This window comes from Spermophilus citellus (assembly GCF_964194105.1).
Source record: "Spermophilus citellus genome assembly, chromosome: 2".
NCBI lineage: Eukaryota > Metazoa > Chordata > Mammalia > Rodentia > Sciuridae > Spermophilus > Spermophilus citellus.
In genome coordinates this window covers 202,698,256-202,717,020 of record NC_138183.1, presented here as the reverse complement: position 1 = coordinate 202,717,020, position 18,765 = coordinate 202,698,256, and the positions used below count along the sequence as shown (strand labels likewise).

At 38.1% G+C, this 18,765-nt stretch overlaps 1 protein-coding gene across 2 annotated transcripts; it reads left to right on the top strand.

Moving 5' to 3' along the window:
* The first annotated feature begins 2,731 nt into the window (after positions 1 to 2,731).
* TMEM9B (TMEM9 domain family member B) lies at positions 2,732 to 18,127 on the top strand. 2 transcript variants are annotated; one of them, XM_081282526.1, is made up of 5 exons: positions 2,732 to 2,978; positions 5,440 to 5,531; positions 8,517 to 8,625; positions 11,100 to 11,234; positions 16,940 to 18,127. In XM_081282526.1, exons 1-5 carry the CDS (start codon positions 2,874 to 2,876, stop codon positions 17,093 to 17,095), a joined length of 597 nt encoding a protein of 198 aa, XP_081138652.1. In that variant the 5' UTR covers positions 2,732 to 2,873; the 3' UTR covers positions 17,096 to 18,127. The 2 variants fall into 2 exon arrangements, with proteins under 2 accessions (XP_081138652.1, XP_081138653.1); XM_081282527.1 differs by having other exon boundaries at positions 2,824 to 2,978; positions 8,537 to 8,625.
* The last annotated feature ends 638 nt before the right edge of the window (positions 18,128 to 18,765 follow it).

The following is an 18,765-nucleotide window of genomic DNA, read 5'->3' as shown; positions in this document are numbered from 1 at the left end:
TCTCTCAGACCCTCAGCTCTACCTTTCCCTCCCTGATACTCTTCTACTTACATCAGCCTGAATCTTCAGTCAGCCTGTAATCAGGCAGCAATCTTATAGTCATACTCCACTAATGACAGCCAAAATGCTGCCTAAAAAAATATAAAATTTTTAGTAGCCACATTTAAGAAGTAAAAAAGTGAAATTAATAGTATATTTTATTTAATCCACTATATCCAAAACATTTAAACTTTACTTTTTTTTCCTTTGGTACTGGAGATTGAACTCGGGGGCACTCGACCATTGAGCCACATCCCCAGCCCTATTTTGTATTTTATTTAGAGACAGGGTCTGAGTTGCTTAGTGCCTCACCATTGCTGAGGCTGGCTTTGAACTTGCAATCCTTCTGCCTCAGCCTCCAGAGCCACTGGGATTACAGTTGTACCCAGCAACTTTAGTCAATATTTTAAAATTAGTTATTTTACATTTTTTGCATGCTATATCTTTGAAACCAGTGTATGTTTGACATTTTTAGTATAGCTCAATTCAGACTTGCCACATTTCAAATGCTCAGTGCAACTCTAAATGCTGTCTTGGTCAGGGCAGCTGTCCAGATTGAGAGTATTTGATGTTTCTCCACTAAAAAGATGGAAGCCAGATGGGCATGGTGGAGAGAAGCCTGGGCAACACAAGAAACCCCCATCTCAAACACACACACACACAACAGATGAAGCCCCTCAGATGGAGGCAGTAAGGTATATATCCTGTAAGCCTCTGTACCCCTATCAAGGCATTGAAAACAATTTTTAAGGAAGAAGTCTTATGAGGTTTCAGCAAAGAGTGAGCACTCCATTATTTAGATACCAGTCCTAGACAACCCTAAAATGATGCCAAATTTGCAGCTGAATCAGCTTTTAGCAATCAGATCCACAGTGCCTCACCATTACATCTAACCCAGGCTGTCTCCAGATTTTCTCTGGCCAGCAAAAACCCCACTGCAAAGACTTGAGAGTTCACCAGTGTGACAGTATCTTCACAGGAAATTGGTAAGAAAGCAACTAGCCCAGCTGATCTGGCTCTGATTGGGGTTTGGTGTCATTTGCCTTTTGGGATCCAAAATGGCTAAATACATGTGGTGCAGTAACAGAAAGCTTGTGTTGGAGTCTGGCCTAGAAGCAACAAGAATCACATGGGAGGAAAAATATTCAGAAAATTTTACCTGTTGAAACATTTTCACAAACTAGAAAGGACCACTTTTTAAAAATTTTTTTCTAATTAGTTATACATGACAGAAGAATGTATTTTAACACATTGTACGCAAATGGAGCACAACTTCTCATTCCTGTGGCTATACATGGTGCAGAATCACACCAGTAGTGTAATCATATGTATATATAGGGTAATAATGTCTGTCTCTTTCTACTGTCCTTCCCATCCCCACAGCCCCAACCCTCCTCTCACTCCCCTCTGCACAATCCAAAGTTGCTTCATTCTTCCCTACCCATCCCATGGATCATCATCCACTTACCAGAGAAAACATTCAGCCTTTGTTTTTTTGGGGGGGGCGATTGGCTTATTTCACTTAGCATGATATTCTCTAATGAAAGGACCACTTTTAAAATCTATTGAGAGAGAGAGAGAAAAAAAAAAAACACGGGGTATCACAGGAGCAGATTTTGAAATGCATAGTTGTATTCCCTTAGGATGAGCAAAAAACCAAAGATCCAGAAAAGGGAAATGATTTGCCCAATGTCATTCAGCAAATCCATAAAGGTTGTGATGAATCCTTCATTCCTTCCACTACCTCGTCAGTCTCCATTAACTGAAAGATATTTTTAAATATTTATTTTTTAGAAGTAGTTGGACACAATACCTTTGTTTTATTTTTATGTGGTGCTAAGGACTGAACCCAGGGCCTCGCACGTGCTAAACGATCGCTCTACCGCTGAGCCACAATTCCAGTCCCCTGAAAAATATTTTAATGGGAGACACTGTGCCACCTCTAGGGTGCTTCTAAAATATCTGCTGAGGATGATGTGCCCTGAGGAACTGGGTCAGCACTATCCCATCTCGGACTTAGCGGTCAGACGCCAAGGATAGGCAAGTCCTCACCGGTGCGCAGCGCCGGGATTCCCCACCTCCTTGGAATCCTGGGCGGAGGATGCTGCTGCCCAGCCCAGCCCTGCTGCTGTGACCCACTTCCTAAATGCAGGCTGGACCAAGGCGGTCAGCCAGAAGCGGAGGCCACACCCATCAGGGCAGCTAACAAAGGCTGTTAGAAACCTGGCAGGCAGTTGTGTCCCGGAGGCTCCCGGGAGGCAGGTTAGTACCCAAAGTGCAGGAGACGACTCCTTAACATTCCGACTGGGGTGGGCTTCCAGGAAAAGAATGCTCGGCCCAGACCCAGCCTGGTTTCCGCGCTTGGCAACGACAGGCCGCGCCAGCCAGAATGAGCCTCTGCCCCAGCAATTCCTGGAGCTTCGGCTCACCCCGGCCTCCCCTGGATGGCGACGAAGGCTCCGACCCCGCACCCCCTAGGACACTGGAACTTAATGGGGTCTCCCTGAGTAAAAGAACTTTCCAGCGCACCGGCAGCTCGACCAGCCCCCGCTGCTTCTGCTCCCAGGAAGATGTCCGAGCGCCCAGACTGCAACCCCAGCGCGAACCCTTTCCGTCCGGGGACAGAGCGTTGGCCCACCCCGCGTGGAGTTCGTACAGCCTCCGGGCCTTTCCGCACAGAGAACAGTTTCCGGGGCGGATGCATTTTACAGCTGACCCGGCGCGGCTGATGACGTGAAGTCCCAGACGGAAGTGCGGGCGGAGGATCCCGAGCCGGATTCCGAGCCGGGAGTAGGTCTCCGGCCTCCGGGCTGCCGGCTGGCTGGGCGGCGGTGATGGCGACTCTGTGGGGAGGTCTCCTTCGACTTGGTTCCATGCTCAGCCTTTCCTGCCTGGCGCTCTCCGTACTGCTGCTGGTACAGCTGACAGACGCCGCCAAGGTGAGTCCCGCCCAGCCTTCGCTCCTGACAGGAGCTCCTCCCTTACCTCTGGCCTTGCGGAAACTGGATCTGCCTACCTGTTCTCTACCCGAGCCCTCCCCCAGCCCTGACAGCCATGCTCCTAGCTTCACAGCCCTTGCAGCACTCACCCTTACTCTTTACTGCCCGGTAGCACTCCTGCCCTCAGTCCTGACAACCTGGCAATCGCCGCCCCCACACCCAGTCCTGACAGCTACTCTTCCACGTTTTGACATTTCCCTCCCCAGCCCAGACAGCGTCCATTACAACCTTTCCAAGAATCTTTAACTCTCCACCTGCTCTGATACCTTACCCCCTACCCTCCACCAGCCTCAGCCCCCCCCCCATGTTCTCCAAACCAAATGATAGGAAGCCCCTCCCTTACAGAAGTTTTTCCTATTAGGAACTAACTCCCCTGAACCCATTCCTAAACAGATTCCCTTCCTATCATGGAAACTAATCTTTCCTGGTAGACTCCCTTAGTAGCAGGACCTACAGTGTATCTCTCACCAGCTTAATAGTCTCATCTCTCCCTCTCAAGGACCTCTTAGCTTCTTTCTTGCCTTCTCTCTTTCTTATAATTTGGTGGAAAAGGAATGAGACAAACCACAGGAAAGGTGAGATTATGGCCTCTCCCCAAGTTTTTCTCTCTTCTCTTCTCTTCTCGATTGAACTCAGGGGCACTCAACTACTAAGCCACATCCCCAGCCCAATTTCGTATTTTATTAGAGACAGGGTCTCACTGAGTTGCTTAGCGCCTTGCCATTGCTGAGGCTGGCTTTGAACTGGGGATCCTCCTGTCTCAGCCTGTCCTGGTCTCATACATACTTGTTCTTCTTCTTTGATGAGCTAAATCATTTGGGGGCAAAAATAGAAAGACTTCACATTAGTGTGATGGGAAAACAGAAAGCCATTGCATTTTTAAATAGGAGCTTAAATCTATAATATCCTTTTTATTCTTTTTAGTTATACACAACAGTAGAGAGATCTATAATATCTTTAAATACAGGGACTAAGATAGATTACAGGCAGGCAGATGTTTTTGAAAAGGAGTTCTTTTTGAAATTCTTTCTGACCTCCCTCCAGAAACAGAGACAGCAGCAAGTCTCTTGACTTTTAAAACTGCATATTGTTCATCATCACTTTATGTAGTATATTGTGGTAATGTATGTGTTAATCTCTTCTTAGGGTGTGTCCTAGGGCAGGAACCATGTCTCATGCTTATCTGAATTTACCTCATTGAGCCACAAGGTCTGGCACAGAGTAAACATTGAATGGTTGCTGAGTAAGTTTATGAACAGTGAATAGCTCTGCCAGACATAGGGCTGTATGTGGGAGCAATGGGCATGGTCTTCTGGGGTCAAATGAGTAATTGTTTTCTCAAATTCCCCTTTACACTTTCTGTCTGTATATGCCTCTTGATTTTTTTTTTCTTTTTTAATGCTGGGGATTGAACCCAGGGCCTTGTGCATGCAAGGCAAACCCTCTACCAACCAAGCTATATCCTCAGCCCCTGCCTCTTGAATTTTTGTTGTTGTTGTTAGAAGTTGTCCTCGCTGTCAACCAGAGATTAGTAGCAAAATTTCCTGGGAAGAGTAGAATAAGCTGATTTCAACTAGAATTAAGCTACTTCCCCTATGTACTTCCTTCTTAGTTGTAGCTAAGTGCCTCTAAAAATTCTTTCCTTATAGGATTCTAGCCCAGTCAGTCCATTTTATCCGTGTCAGTGCCTTTCTACCAAAGGGTGAAAGATGGTAGGCAAAAGAATTGCAACTTTGTTTTTTTGTGATGCTAGGGATCAAATTCAGGAGCTCACTATACTAAACACTTGTTCTACCACTGAGGTAAATTCCCAGCCCTTTTTTTTTTTTAATATTTATTTATTTATTTTAGTTTTCAGCGGACACAACAACTTTGTTTGTTTGTGGTGCTGAGGATTGAACCCGGGCCGCGTGCATGCCAGGCGAGCACGCTACTGCTTGAGCCACATCCCTAGCCCCCCTCCCAGGATCTTGCTGAATTACCCAGGCTATCCTTGAATTTGTAATCCTTCTGCCTCAGCCTCCTGAGATTACAGGCATATGTCTCCCCCATCCTTTTGTAATTAGCATTCTTATTTATAGGCACAACTATTTGTCAACTATATATTTTTCTACTGGCAGGTAGGCAGTGATAACATTAACACAATTTGATTGTTATGTGATTAATAAGTAACAGATCATGTATTACATATTATTTCAAAATAATTTAATGTAATATATGATGATTCATTAGCTTAGCATAAAGGACTTATGGTTTTAAAACTTACATCACTCAAAATTAAAATTTTACATGAATGGTTTTATAAAATTTGACAGGATGTTTAGCAAAGTGAATATTTGCAGTTTTTAAAATATATGAATGATAAATCATAAATTATACTAGGTTTTCATTTTGGTTACAGAATTTCGAGGATGTTCGATGTAAATGTATCTGTCCTCCCTATAAAGAGAATTCTGGACATATTTATAATAAGAACATATCCCAGAAAGATTGGTAAGTATTCTGGATCACTGAATTGCCTGCCACATTTCTTTCTGTGGTTGTTACTGTTGGCTCAGAATGTATATCCAATGTGTCATTTTCTTTTTAAGTATATCTTTTTTTAAGCAAAGATGTTACATTCTTCTTTATTTGAAAAAGAGTAAGGCTAAGGGCATGATATAAAGCTAAAAGAACACTATAGCCCAAACACCAAACCCTCTACAGGGAAAGTTTTATATGCAGATGGCACTGAGTAGTTTTTTTTTTCTTTAATTTTTTTCCTTTTAATTGTTGATGGACCTTTATCTTATTTATTTATTTATGTGTGGTGCTGAGAATTGAACCCAGTACTCCTACATGCTAGGCAAGTGCTCTACCACTGAGCCACAATCCCAACCCCAGCACTGAGTTTTTGGCACCTAAACTACTCATTGTTACCTGCCTATGCCGCACCATTTGGTGAGGGGCCTTTTTCTCTCTCACTTTTCAGTGAAAGGTAAGCAAATCTTCATCTGAATTATAATTTGTACAACATCAGTTTTGATAATATTTGGTATTGCCACATAGAAGAGGCTATGTTTTAAAGTGTCAGAGCTCTCAGGAATGATGATGAATGAACTATATATATTAGTTTCCCATTTGGTGTGAGTAATTAGTTTGTATGTATACAGAGATAGTGATCCTTTTGCCTTCAGGCAATCAGGCAGACCTATAGTGATTGGAATCCTGACTAGCCAGCCACCAGTAGCCTTTGTTTATCACAGTAGACCTTATAAATGATAGCTTTGTACACACCCACACATTTTAGTTGTTTAGTATTTTAGTTGTTGATATACTTTATTTATTTATTTATTTGTGGTGCTGAGAATCAAATCCAGTGTCTCATGCATGCGAGGCAAGCACTCTACCACTCAGCCCCAGCCCCAGCCCCAGTGATAACTTTTTCTATATGCTCCATGAAACAATTGGGAAACGGATGTGTTATAGTAGGATGAGTGTATGCCTTCCCATAGAATTGTGATGTTCATAGTTTATTGATGTTCATAGGGGTTAGGTATCCAAGGAAAATAGCTCTAAATGCTAGCTATTTTCACAAGAATCTGATTTCATAGCTCAATAATCAGCAAAGGGTCCGAAAGCAAGATTAAATTCTTTCTGTCACAATATTTCAAACTGACTTTGAAAAAGAAAAGCCTGCCTTTGAACATGGTTAGCTTCTCTGATGTCATTGTTTATAATTCTCATGATGAATGCTTTTAGGTTTAGTCTGTTTGATGTGTTCCTGAGAACTTTTTGTGTTCCACTTTAAAAGGTTTCATATTACAAAGTGATTTGACAATATTATTACAGATTTTGTATCAGCAAGTTACTTTATATAATGCAAAAAAAACACAACACCCTCAAATAATCGTTAAGTTACTTCTATAAATTTTCCAAAGATTCTGAAGATTAACAAAATCAGTTTTGTTATCAGTAAAAGAATATGAATTCGGGTTGCAAATAAACTCACTGTTCAGTGATTCATACCAATCTTTTCACTAACTTTTTGTTATTCCAGGCTCAGATAAAGCCATACATTGTTCATTCCTGGTTATTAGTCAAAATAGAGCTTTGAAAATAAACAGTTGAAAATAAGCCTTGTTTGAGATTTTTCTTCCTTCCCTTATCACACTTTTCCTTGCTTCTTTCTTACAGCTTAACCTTTTACTGGAATAGTTTCCCAATTGGCACTGAAATTTTTAATTTGCTTTAGAAAGTAAAACAGGTTGTCATCAATCAGGATGTTGTTGCTTCCTGAGGCCTCCAATATCAATATATCCAGAACATAAAAGAAATGGATGCACAAAGGTACAGATGAAACATGTAGGTCAGGTATTAGATTGATGGGGGTCATATGCTGAGTACCCGTTGCCTATTTCTGAAATCGGGAATAGATATTTCATGCTGTGAAGGGTGTAGATGAAGTCAGGCTTCCAACCTTTATTCTGGTTTGTGTTTGGGGTGTGGTTCAAAGCTATAATATCTTCCTTTTGACACTAGGGGGAACTGTTGCCTAGTTCCCAAAAATAGCTGAACTGCCTCTAGGTTTAGCTCTGCTCCTGACTGGTTGGTTTGAATGAACCTCCCTGCTTCTTCAGTCTTGCACAACTGTTGCACAGTATCCAACACCTGTTGTTACTATAAAGTATTTGTCCTTCAAAGAAATACTCAATATTTACTCAGCACTTAGATTCTCAAGTAATTCTTAGGTATTGCTGAGGTTTATGAACCTGAAATAGAAAACTTTTATAGTATTACTTATGGAATAGCTTACTCTTATTTGAAATTCTACTAGTGAATATTTAATTTTTTATTACTGTTTGTTAAAATTAATTACCTGTTATTTATCATATCATTTTGTGTTTTCTTTCAAATGCCACATTTCATAGGTAACAGAACACAAAAATGTGCATTTTGATAGGACAAAGAGAAGGAATCAGCTAGAGCATTGAGTGTCCCCAAGAAGAATGGGTGGGGTAGGATAGGTTGCTGTAGTTGAGTTATTGAATAGTTTAAGCCAGAAATGTCTAAGGAAGAGTATCAAAAGGAAAAAAAAAATTGGTCTGTAGCCAGCAAGACAGAAAAACTTTGCCTCCTTTTGCTGAAGGTAATCAGAGTGGTAAACTCTTAATAGCTGAGAAAAGTAATAAAAATGTGTGATACCTGCCCCGGACATATAGAACAGACATATATCCCACTAACACAGGCATTTGTAACTGTTAACAATAGCAACTGAAAATAGACCACTACTATCTATGTGTCTTTATTATTTCTTAGACTATAAAATCTTACCAAAATGCTAATATTGAGAGAGGAAATGTTTTCACTTTGCTTTATTTGTTTCTTATGTTCTTTCACTGGGGTAAGTTCAATGATATTTCTGGATTTCAGGAAGTTTTGATCAGTGCGAGTACAAAATCAAGCCAGGCTTTAGCAATATTTTATTTGTGTTTTCAGTGATTGCCTTCATGTTGTAGAGCCCATGCCTGTGCGGGGGCCTGATGTAGAAGCATACTGTCTACGCTGTGAATGCAAATATGAGGAAAGAAGCTCTGTTACGATCAAGGTGAAATATACATGGTCTCTAGACAAGACAGAAAATTTGAACCCCCTTTCCAAAAGGGATAATGGGCCTGCTCTCTGCCTAATTGAGTTGCTTTGTGGTTATCGATATGTTAGATAGATATGTAAAATGGATAGATATATTAAAATGTGCTATGTTTAATCATCATATTCCAGAAAGATATCCTAGTTTCTCTGTTGGCCATGTACACCAAAGGCTAGTGGGACAGTAGCATGATTAAGCCCTCCATTCACTAATCTCCCAACCCTTTGAATAAGTTTATACACACACACACACACACACACACACACACACACATATATATATATATAACTATTTCAGAAATATTAGTTCTAAATTTTAAGATTTCCCTTCTTCAATTTTTTTTAAAGAGAGAGTGAGAGAGGAGAGAGAGAGAGAGAGAGAGAGAGAGAATTTTTAATATTTATTTTTTAGTTCTCGGCGGACACAACATCTTTGTTGGTATCTGGTCCTGAGGATCGAACCCGGGCCGCACACATGCCAGGCGAGCGCGCCACCACTTGAGCCACATCCCCAGCCCCCTTCTTCAATTCTTATAGGAAATGGAATATACATAACTCTCATTGCTATTTGGATTCTGATGGGCTCAATTTATTTATTATAGTTAGGACTAATGGTTGTTTTCTCAAGTTTTTTTTAATATGGTGCTTAACATTCCTTTCCTCAAAAAAAAAAAAAAAAAAAAAGCTTTGTTATAATGGCCAGTCATAATAAGATTTCTGCTATGATAGACCCCACAGGAGAGCTCCTGCTCTAGCAGGGTTTAGTACTACAGAGAAATCCTCACTGTACTTTGTCTTTTTACATAATTTTTGGGCACATGTAATTTATGTGCCCAAATTTAAAATTTACTCATCATAAGTGTCAATTATATAAATTTTAATAAACTTAAAACAACTTTTTAAAATATAATTTTAAATATTCCCATTACCCTGGGGCTGGGGATGTGGCTCAAGCGGTAGCGCGATGGCCTGGCATGCGTGCGGCCCGGGTTCAATCCTCAGCACCACATACAAACAAAGATGTTGTGTCCGCTGATAACTAAAATAAATAAATAAATATATTTTTTAAAAAAATTCCCATTACCCTAAAAATATCCCTTTATGCTCATTTATAGTTAATCCTCATTGCTGTCCTCAGCCCCAAACAATCACTTGATCACTATTCTACTTTCTATCAGTATATATCTGAACATGTCATATAAATGGAATTATGTAGTATATAGTCTTCTGTGACTGCCTTTTTTCATTTAGCATAATGGTTTTTATTTATTCTTATTTTTTAAAATATTTTTATTAGTTTGATGAACTTTTGTTTATTTATTTGCTTATGTATGATGCTGAGAATCATACTCAGTGCCTCACACATGCTAGGCAAGCGATCTACCACTGAGCCACAACCCCAGCCCATGTTTTTTTTTTTTATAAGTTGTAGCAAGTATCAGTACTTTATTCTATTTTATTGTTGAAGAGTGTTCCATTTTATTTTAAAAATATATTTTATTTTGAGACAGGGTGGGCCTTGCTTAGGGGCTTGCTAAGTTGGTGGGCCTTGCTTAGGGGCTTGCTAAGTTGCACAGGCTGGCTTTGAACTTGGGATCCTCCTGCTTCAGCCTGCCGAGCCACTGGGATTATAGGAGGATGCCACTGCACCTGCCATAGTGTTCCATTTTATGAATATTCATTCCTAAATTGATGGACATTTGGGTTATTTCCAGATTTATACTGTTAGGACTATCTGTGTACATGTCTTTATGTAGATATATGTTTCCCTTTCTCTTGGGTATATTCCGTAAAGTAGTAAGCTTATGTGTAATTTAACAGTCAACCAGATTGTTTTCCAAAGTGGTTACACCATTTTACCAGCAGTGTATGATGTTTCTGTTTCTCTACATCCTTGTCAACAATTGCTATTGTCTATTCTATTTTATTATAGCCTTCCTTGTGTATGTCTCATTTGTGTGGTCAGCACACAAATTAATATCCCAAGAAAATCAGTGGCCTAAAAAGTGTTTCTGTAGACTTAAATTGATCTAAAAGAGTATCCTGTTGAAATTTATCTGAACTACATTTTCTGTTACGATTCCTTTAAATTTTTTTTGCAAGAGTTCTTCTAGGAGACTATGTTCAGGTTAAAAAAAAAAAACAACAACAAAAACTGCTATGTTAGCAATGGTGACAGAGGATTAGTATTTAGTGAAGATGAAGTTTTTGAAGATTCATAAAAAGATCCCAAAGACAAAATGCTTTTTCTCCTTTATCTTAAATAGTACTTTGGTAAAGATTTGAGTTTGTGTCTTATTGGAATCTGGTTGGTATAGAAATCCTATATGCTTGGCAGATAAATCAGTCTTCACTATGGCTTTACAATTATCATGACAAAATTCTGATTTCTTGGCTTGATTAGCAATGTAACTTATTTTCAATTTCGTTTAGGTTACCATTATAATTTATCTCTCTATTTTGGGGCTTCTACTTCTATACATGGTGTATCTTACCCTGATTGAGCCTATACTGAAGAGACGCCTCTTTGGACACTCACAGTTGATACAAAGCGATGATGATGTTGGGGTAAGTTTCTAGCCTGCCTTAGCTGCTCATAGCCAGTGTCTGTCGTCATCTGATGTAAAGTGAAATTAAGCAAATGAATAGGCCAGGTGCAGTTGTACACTCCTGTAATCCCAGCAGCTTGGGGCTGAGACAGCAGGATCACAGGCTTGAGGCCAGCCTCACAACTTAGCAAGACCCTAAGCAATTTAGGGAGACCCTGTCTCAAAATGAAAAAAATTAAAAGGGCTGGGGATGTAGCTCAGTGGTAAAGTGCCCCAGGATTAAACCCCCAGAACAAAAAAAAGCATTGCACATGGAACACATCCTCAATCTGAAACACTAAAGAGAGTTCTAATTTTAGTGTCTATCTCTTTATGAGGAAATCGTTGTGTAAAGCCATAATGTGTTACTTTAAAATAATGACCCATATTCTGTTTGCCTTGAGAAAAGCATTTGATATAGTTTTCTTCCCAAGTTTCTGCCTGAAACACTTTTCCTATTAGTATCACCAAATATTTTAGAAGGCAAAGAAAATTTGCTATTGGAAACCATGAAGACACAGCATTCTTTTCTTATTGAAATATAAGTTGATGACTTTCTGAGGTTTTATGTTTTCCTCCTGTTTTTTTTCAATATTTGTTTTTTAGTTTTAGTTGGACACAATATTTTATATTTATGTGGTGCTGAGATCGAACTCAGTGCCTCAAACATGCTATGCGAGCACTCTACCACTGAACCACAACCTCATCCCTCCTCCTGCTTTTAAAAAAAAATTCAGATCCTCCTTCAGTCTTTTTTTTTAATTGTAGTTGGACACAATACCTTTATTTATTTTTTTGTTTTTATGTGGTGCTTAGGATCAAACCCAGGGCCTTGCATGTGCTAGGCAAGCACTGTACCACTGAGCCACAACCCCAGCCCTCCTCCTTCTGTCTCTAAAACACATTTATATTTGTACGAATAGTTGGCATAATCAGTATATAAATTGATGCATTGTCTCCTTTTCATTTTAACATTACTTAATTTAAAAGTATCTAGATATTGATTTTGTCCATAGCTTGATATTCAGTATAGTTTAGAGAATTGTATTGTTTGATTTATCATTATCCTGTTTGGGATTATTCTTTAATTTTCCACTATTTTATTATTATATATAATTAGAAATTACTTTTTTGGGCTGGGGTTGTGTCTCAATGGTGTGTCTCAAATATATGGGGCACTGGATTCAATCCTCAGCACCACACAAATAAATAAAATAGAAATAGTGTCCATCTATGACTAAAAATTTTAAATGTTTTAAAAAAGAAATAGGAATGGTGGCAGTGTAATCCCAGCTTCTCCTGAAGCTGAAGCAGGAGGATTACAAGTTTGAGGCCAGCCTCAACAATGGTCTTAAAAATAAATAAATTAATTAATTAATTAAATATACAAACAAATGGGCTGGGAATGTAGCTCAGTGGTCGAGTGCCCTAGATTCAATCTCCAGTACTACAAAACAAACAAACAAACAAAACAAGAACAACAACAAAATAAATTATGGGCTGGGGTTGTAGCTCAGCAGTAGTGCACTCGCCTAGCATATGCAAGGCCCTGGGTTCGATCCTCAGCACCACATAAAAACAAATAAAGGTATTGTGTCTAACTACAACTAAAAAATAAATATTAAAAAAATAATAAAAAAGAAATTACTTTTTCTATTGAAATATTTTATTGGACTATGTTCCTGAAAGAGATAAAATTCTTTATAGTTTTAATAATCAATTCTAAAAGCCAAGCCTGAGTGAGCTTGCCAACCAGTCAAGAGTTCTTTTACTCTGGAATGCCTTTGTGGACCTGTTGGTAAAAGCTAGGAAAGGAGAACCTGGCTAGATGATTTGAGTTGTAACTATAAACAGAGCCTGCTTTTTTTTTTTTTTTTTTAAGAGAGAGAGAGAATTTTTTAATATTTATTTTTAATTTTCGGTGGACACAACATTTTTTTTTTTAATTTTTATGTGGTGCTGAGTATCGAACCCAGCGCCCCGTGCATGCCAGGCAGGCACGCTACTGCTTGAGCCACATCCCCAGCCCCCAGAGCCTGCTTTTTGAACAATAAACTGTTGTCTCATGAGTATCAATTACAAATACTTAGCTTATTGGGGCAAGATTTATTTATTTATTTATTTATTTTTGGCAAGAATTTTCATAAAAGCACCTCTCTTTACCTCTTTTTCCCTTGGTGTTTTTATTCGACCAATATATAATGAGATAATGAGTTAAATATTCTGTTCTTGTTTCTAGGGATAAAGAGATGAATAAAATAAAAAGATGTAAATGAAATGACTATAGTGGTTTCTCCATTTTATTTTTTATTTTTTTTTGAGAGAGAGAATTTTTTTAATATTTATTTTTGAGTTTTCAGTGGACACAACATCTTTATTTAATTTTTATGTGGTGCTGAGGATCGAACCCAGTGCCCCGCGCATGCCAGGCGAGCGCTTGAGCCACATCCCCAGCCCTCCATTTTATTTTTAATATAAGAAACACATATTTACTGTAAAAGAATTTCAGGAGGAGACTGACAGGCTGGGATAAAAGACTAGAGATCTGATGTGGTCAAAACCTAAGCATAGTGATGGAACTAATACAGGGAAAGCTGGAAAAACAGATGTTGTATGTTAGAAACTAATATTAGAGCCTCTTATACTATTTCCATGTTTAGGGTTTCTCAACACTGACTAGCTATCTAGGGTCAAATAATTCTTTGTTGTGAAAGGATACCCTGTTTATTGTGAGATATTCAGCAGCATCCCTAACTTCTATCTACTAAATGCTAGAAGATTAATGCTGCATTATTGCTATTCCAGTCACGGCAATCAAAAATGTTCACAGGCATTGCTAAATGTCCCTGGGTAAGGAGCAAAATCACACCCAATTAATTGGAGAATATTGTCACTGAGAGGCCTGGCTGACCCTTGGATACCTGTTAAACTAATTCTCAACAGGGAGAGGTTTTCTGACCAGAGCTATGAATTTATGGCAACTCCACACACAAAAAAGTTAAATTCCTATAATTGTTAGACTCAAAATATAAGTTTTTCCTTATTTATATACTTTTAAGAATGCTTTTTAAAAATTCTTAGTTTTCATTTTTGTTCAGTGTAAAACATTTTAAAGCAAATAAAAGTACAAATAGTTAAGAAGCTCATTGCAAGTAGTCATAATATTTACTGTATCATATATCCATGACACATCATCACTATTATAAAAGCATTACATTAAAACATGTTTTGTATTCATTGTAATTTTATCAGGTGTAAAAAGAACAAACATAGGAAAAAGATAAATCTCCTGTATTTGCATTCTCTCAGCATCCATGACCACGAGCAGCTAGTTCAATCTTGTTCTGATAGGTGGAGAGCAGAACAAAAGGATTAACTAGTTTATTTAGTCTTTTGAATATGTTCCTTAAGAAGATTTTTCTCCCCTTACCATGAAGAGTAGAAAACATGAATGTGAAACTGCAGGGTGCTCTTCTGATAAAGTACATCCTTCTTCCCAGCCTTGTTTGTGTTAAAACAAGCCAATGGTAATAATATTTGATATAGAAGTTCATTGAAACACCATATTCCTATAGTGTCATTTTAATCTACCTGAACAAAATATGTGTATTGAGAAGATCTAACATCAAATCAAGTTAATTAGGCAAGCTAAATTTTAGTGTTTATGTTAATTTGTTAAATGACCTTGGATTAGTTTATTTCCATATGGGGAATCAAGTAAACCTATAAGTTTAGCCTTCCTTTGTGTTTACCTTCTTTTTCAAACTGAAAAAAATTGGACTTTATAGGATTGTCTTTATTATTTTCATTTGTAAGATTAAAAATAAATGGGATTTGCACAAGCCATTACCATTAAGTGAAAAGTAAATGATATTTGGATAAAGAAGGCAAGGAAAGCCAGGTTCGGTGGCCCATACCTGTAATCCCAGTGGCTCGGGAGGCTGAGACCAGAAGATCACAGGTTCAAAGCCAGCCTCAGCAACTATGAGGCACTAAGCAACTCAGTGAGACTAACTCTAAATAAAATACAAAATATGGTTGTAGATGTGGCTCAGTGGTTGAGTTTCCTTGAGTTCAATCCCCAGTACAAAAAAAAAAAAAAAAAAGAAGGCAAGAAAAGATTCTTTTTATAGAAAACTCTTTGAGCATGTAGTCATGGTTTAAATGTTGTGCTATGAAAACAAGACCAGGTATCATGACACCATATAGTTATGTGGTTATTCATAGCTTTTCAAATACTTGCTGACTCCTACCCTAGATATATAATATAGCTTTTTAGACATGCATAGCAGAACAATGTTGTTTCTTTCCTTGAGGCAAAACTTAGTTTAAGAGGTCTGAATTGTGACTTGCTTGCATCTTGTGTTGGAATGTTTTGAAACTTTGCTAATAGGAGTTTCAGGAAAAAGAGATCAAGGAAAAGGCAAAACAAAAACAATAAATTACTATTGAATGCTTTTTGTCATTTAGGCAGCTGTGTTTATATCTCATTCATAGGTAGATTAACATAGTGGTTTCCTGTGTAATGACTACAAACATCCAGTTGCATTAGTTTACTTTGGCTAGGAAAGGTTGGTTTTCTACAGATATCAGAGTAACCCTTTAATACCTCTTTTGTAAGACAGTAACTAACATGGAAGCCATTGGGTGCTCAGCAATGAAAAATTCAAGTCTTTGTAGAATAGAGATGCTGAAGTAAATCAATCCTCATATTCCTTGGAAATAGAAAGAAATCATAGCACTTGATTTCTTTTCATTACAGGGTAGAGAAGGGGGAAATGAGAAAACTTTTTAAAACTACCCATTTAGTTTGTGTTAAGAGTATAAGGAGAGCTGGGGATGTGGCTCAAGTGGTAGTGCGCTCTTCTGGCATGCGCGGGGCGCTGGGTTCAATCCTCAGCACCACATAAAAATAAAATAAAGATGTTGTGTCCACTGAAAACTAAAAAATAAATATTTTAAAAAAGAGTATAAGGAGAGATTAAAACCAATCAAGATAAGATCCTGTCAACTTATCTGCCATGGCAAATGCGGCCCCAAGCAGGCAAATAAATAATTTTAATATAATGGGAGTCATGAAATTTAAAGATATATTTCCTCTGTCACAGATATTTTTATAGTATTAATTAAAGCAAGGAAAGCCCTTCATTCTATGTAACACAGAGATATGGATATGAAAATAGACTTCCTTTGCCCTACTAATCAAGGAAGACTTCTCTTTAACAAGAATGACCATTGTGGGCTGGGGTTGTGGCTCAGTGGTAGAGCACTCTCCTAGCATGGGAGAGGCACTGGGTTTGATCTTCAGAACCACATAAAAAGATAAATAAATAAAGGTATTGTGCCCATCTACAACTAAAAAATACTAAAAAAAAAAAAATGATCATTGTATTTGCCTTGGTCTCTGCTTCTTAAGGGAAATGTCTTTGGAAAATGTGACCCATGGAAATGTTTCACAAATATCCTTCTCACTTATGTCTCCTAAACCACCTATTTCCATAGATTTCATCCTTCTTCTGCATAGAAGTGTATAGTCACACAGCTCTAATGTGTGTAGCTTTGAAGTAGGACTGGTATTCTATTGAAAAATTCACCTGTTCCCATCTCTGTGGCTAGCTAACTGCTGTTTTGTGTATATTTTACGCTGATCTTGTCATCTCTGATGTTCTCTATCTGGACTTGAAGGATCACCAGCCTTTTGCAAATGCCCATGATGTGCTGGCCCGCTCCCGCAGTCGAGCCAATGTTCTAAACAAGGTGGAATATGCCCAGCAGCGTTGGAAGCTTCAAGTACAAGAGCAGCGAAAATCTGTCTTTGACCGACATGTTGTCCTCAGCTAATTGGAAATCGAATGCAAGGTAACTAGAAAGACACAAGGCAGACAACTGAAAAGAATTGACTGAGTTTTCCTGGGTTTTGTTTTAATACCCTGTTGTTTTCACCGATTCTTGATGGAAGACTCAAAATTGGAAGCAAAAACATGCTTAGTATTTTTTTTCTGGTTAACATATTAATGGAGACATTTTTAAAAGCACACAGTTTGGAGTCAGTCAATAAGCCTTTTCCTACTTTGACTTTTACTAATAAAATTATATCTGCCTATAAATTATCTTGAAGTCCTTTACCTAAAATAAGCACTCTCTTTTTCACCATATAGTTTTAACTTGATTTTCAAGATAATTTTCTGGTGTTCTTTGTTTTTATTATTGTTTTTGTTTTTTTGGTGGGAGAGGGGAGGGATATGTGGGAAGTGCTTGACCCAACTTTTCTCAAGTTACTTTACAAACAAACTTTTGTAAATAGACCTTACCTTCTATTTTCAAATTTCATGAATATTTTCCAGTGTAGTTGGCCTCATCAAAGTGCTGACTTACCCGTTTGACTTTTGAACTGACTGTATTAATCTTGGTATTTGGTTGGCCTGTGGCTTCATTTTATGGTAAATTGGATCTGAAATGCCTGGCAGCTCTTCACAAAAATGCAGATTTTCTTCCTGTACTGTGATGTCTGATGCAATGCATCCTAGAACAAACTGGCCATTTGCTAGTTTATTCTAATGACTAAACATAGTCTTGGTGTGTGTGGTCTTCCTCATATTCTCCTAGTATTTTTAAGGACAAATCCTAAGGACTTGGACACTTGCAATAAAGAAATTATCTTTTAAACCCAAGCTTCCCTGGAGTGATGACATACTGGTCAGTATTTCTGGTCAGTTGAGAGGCAATGGTTTAAGCTCTAATGTGTGCAGCTTTGAACTAAGACTGGAATTCTGGGTGCCTCTCTGAAAAGTATAACAGTTATTGGATAACTGGCTTTTTTCTTCCCATGTCCTCTTTGGAATGTAACAATAAAAATAATTTTTGAAACACCTATCAGTGTGTCTGTGTTCTCTAAGTTTCTTCTCCCTCTTTGCTGTATGATTAGCTTGAAGATACAAGGACATTTTGTAACCTGTTGTAAGACAGTTTTATACCAATCCAATCTTAAAACACTGGCACTAAATTAGCTGTGTGTGCTAATGTATGGATTCTTAGGTGAGTCTCTGAAAAGTATACAAATATTCTGATAATTTGAGACATGTAAAAATTCCCCAAGGATTGCTTGTTCTAAGAAGTTCTTAACAAGTTCTTAGGAGCTATTGATTTTGTTGTTGTTTAGGGTTTTTAAAAAATTTTTAGCACCCAAAAATCTAACCTAAAATTAATTTTATTGTTAGTATTAAAAAATAATAGGTTCAATCATAACTGAGTGAGATTTATCCTACAGCATACAAGACTAGTTCAAGAGCGTACTACAGGGATACTACCACATCAATGTTCATAGCAGCACAATTCACAATAGCTAGACTGTGGAACCAACCCAGATGCCCTTCAATAGATGAATGGATAAAAAAAATGTGGCATTTATACACAATGGAGTACTACGCAGCACTAAAAAATGACAAAATCATGGAATTTGCAGGGAAATGGATGGCATTAGAGCATATTATGCTAAGTGAAGCTAGCCAATC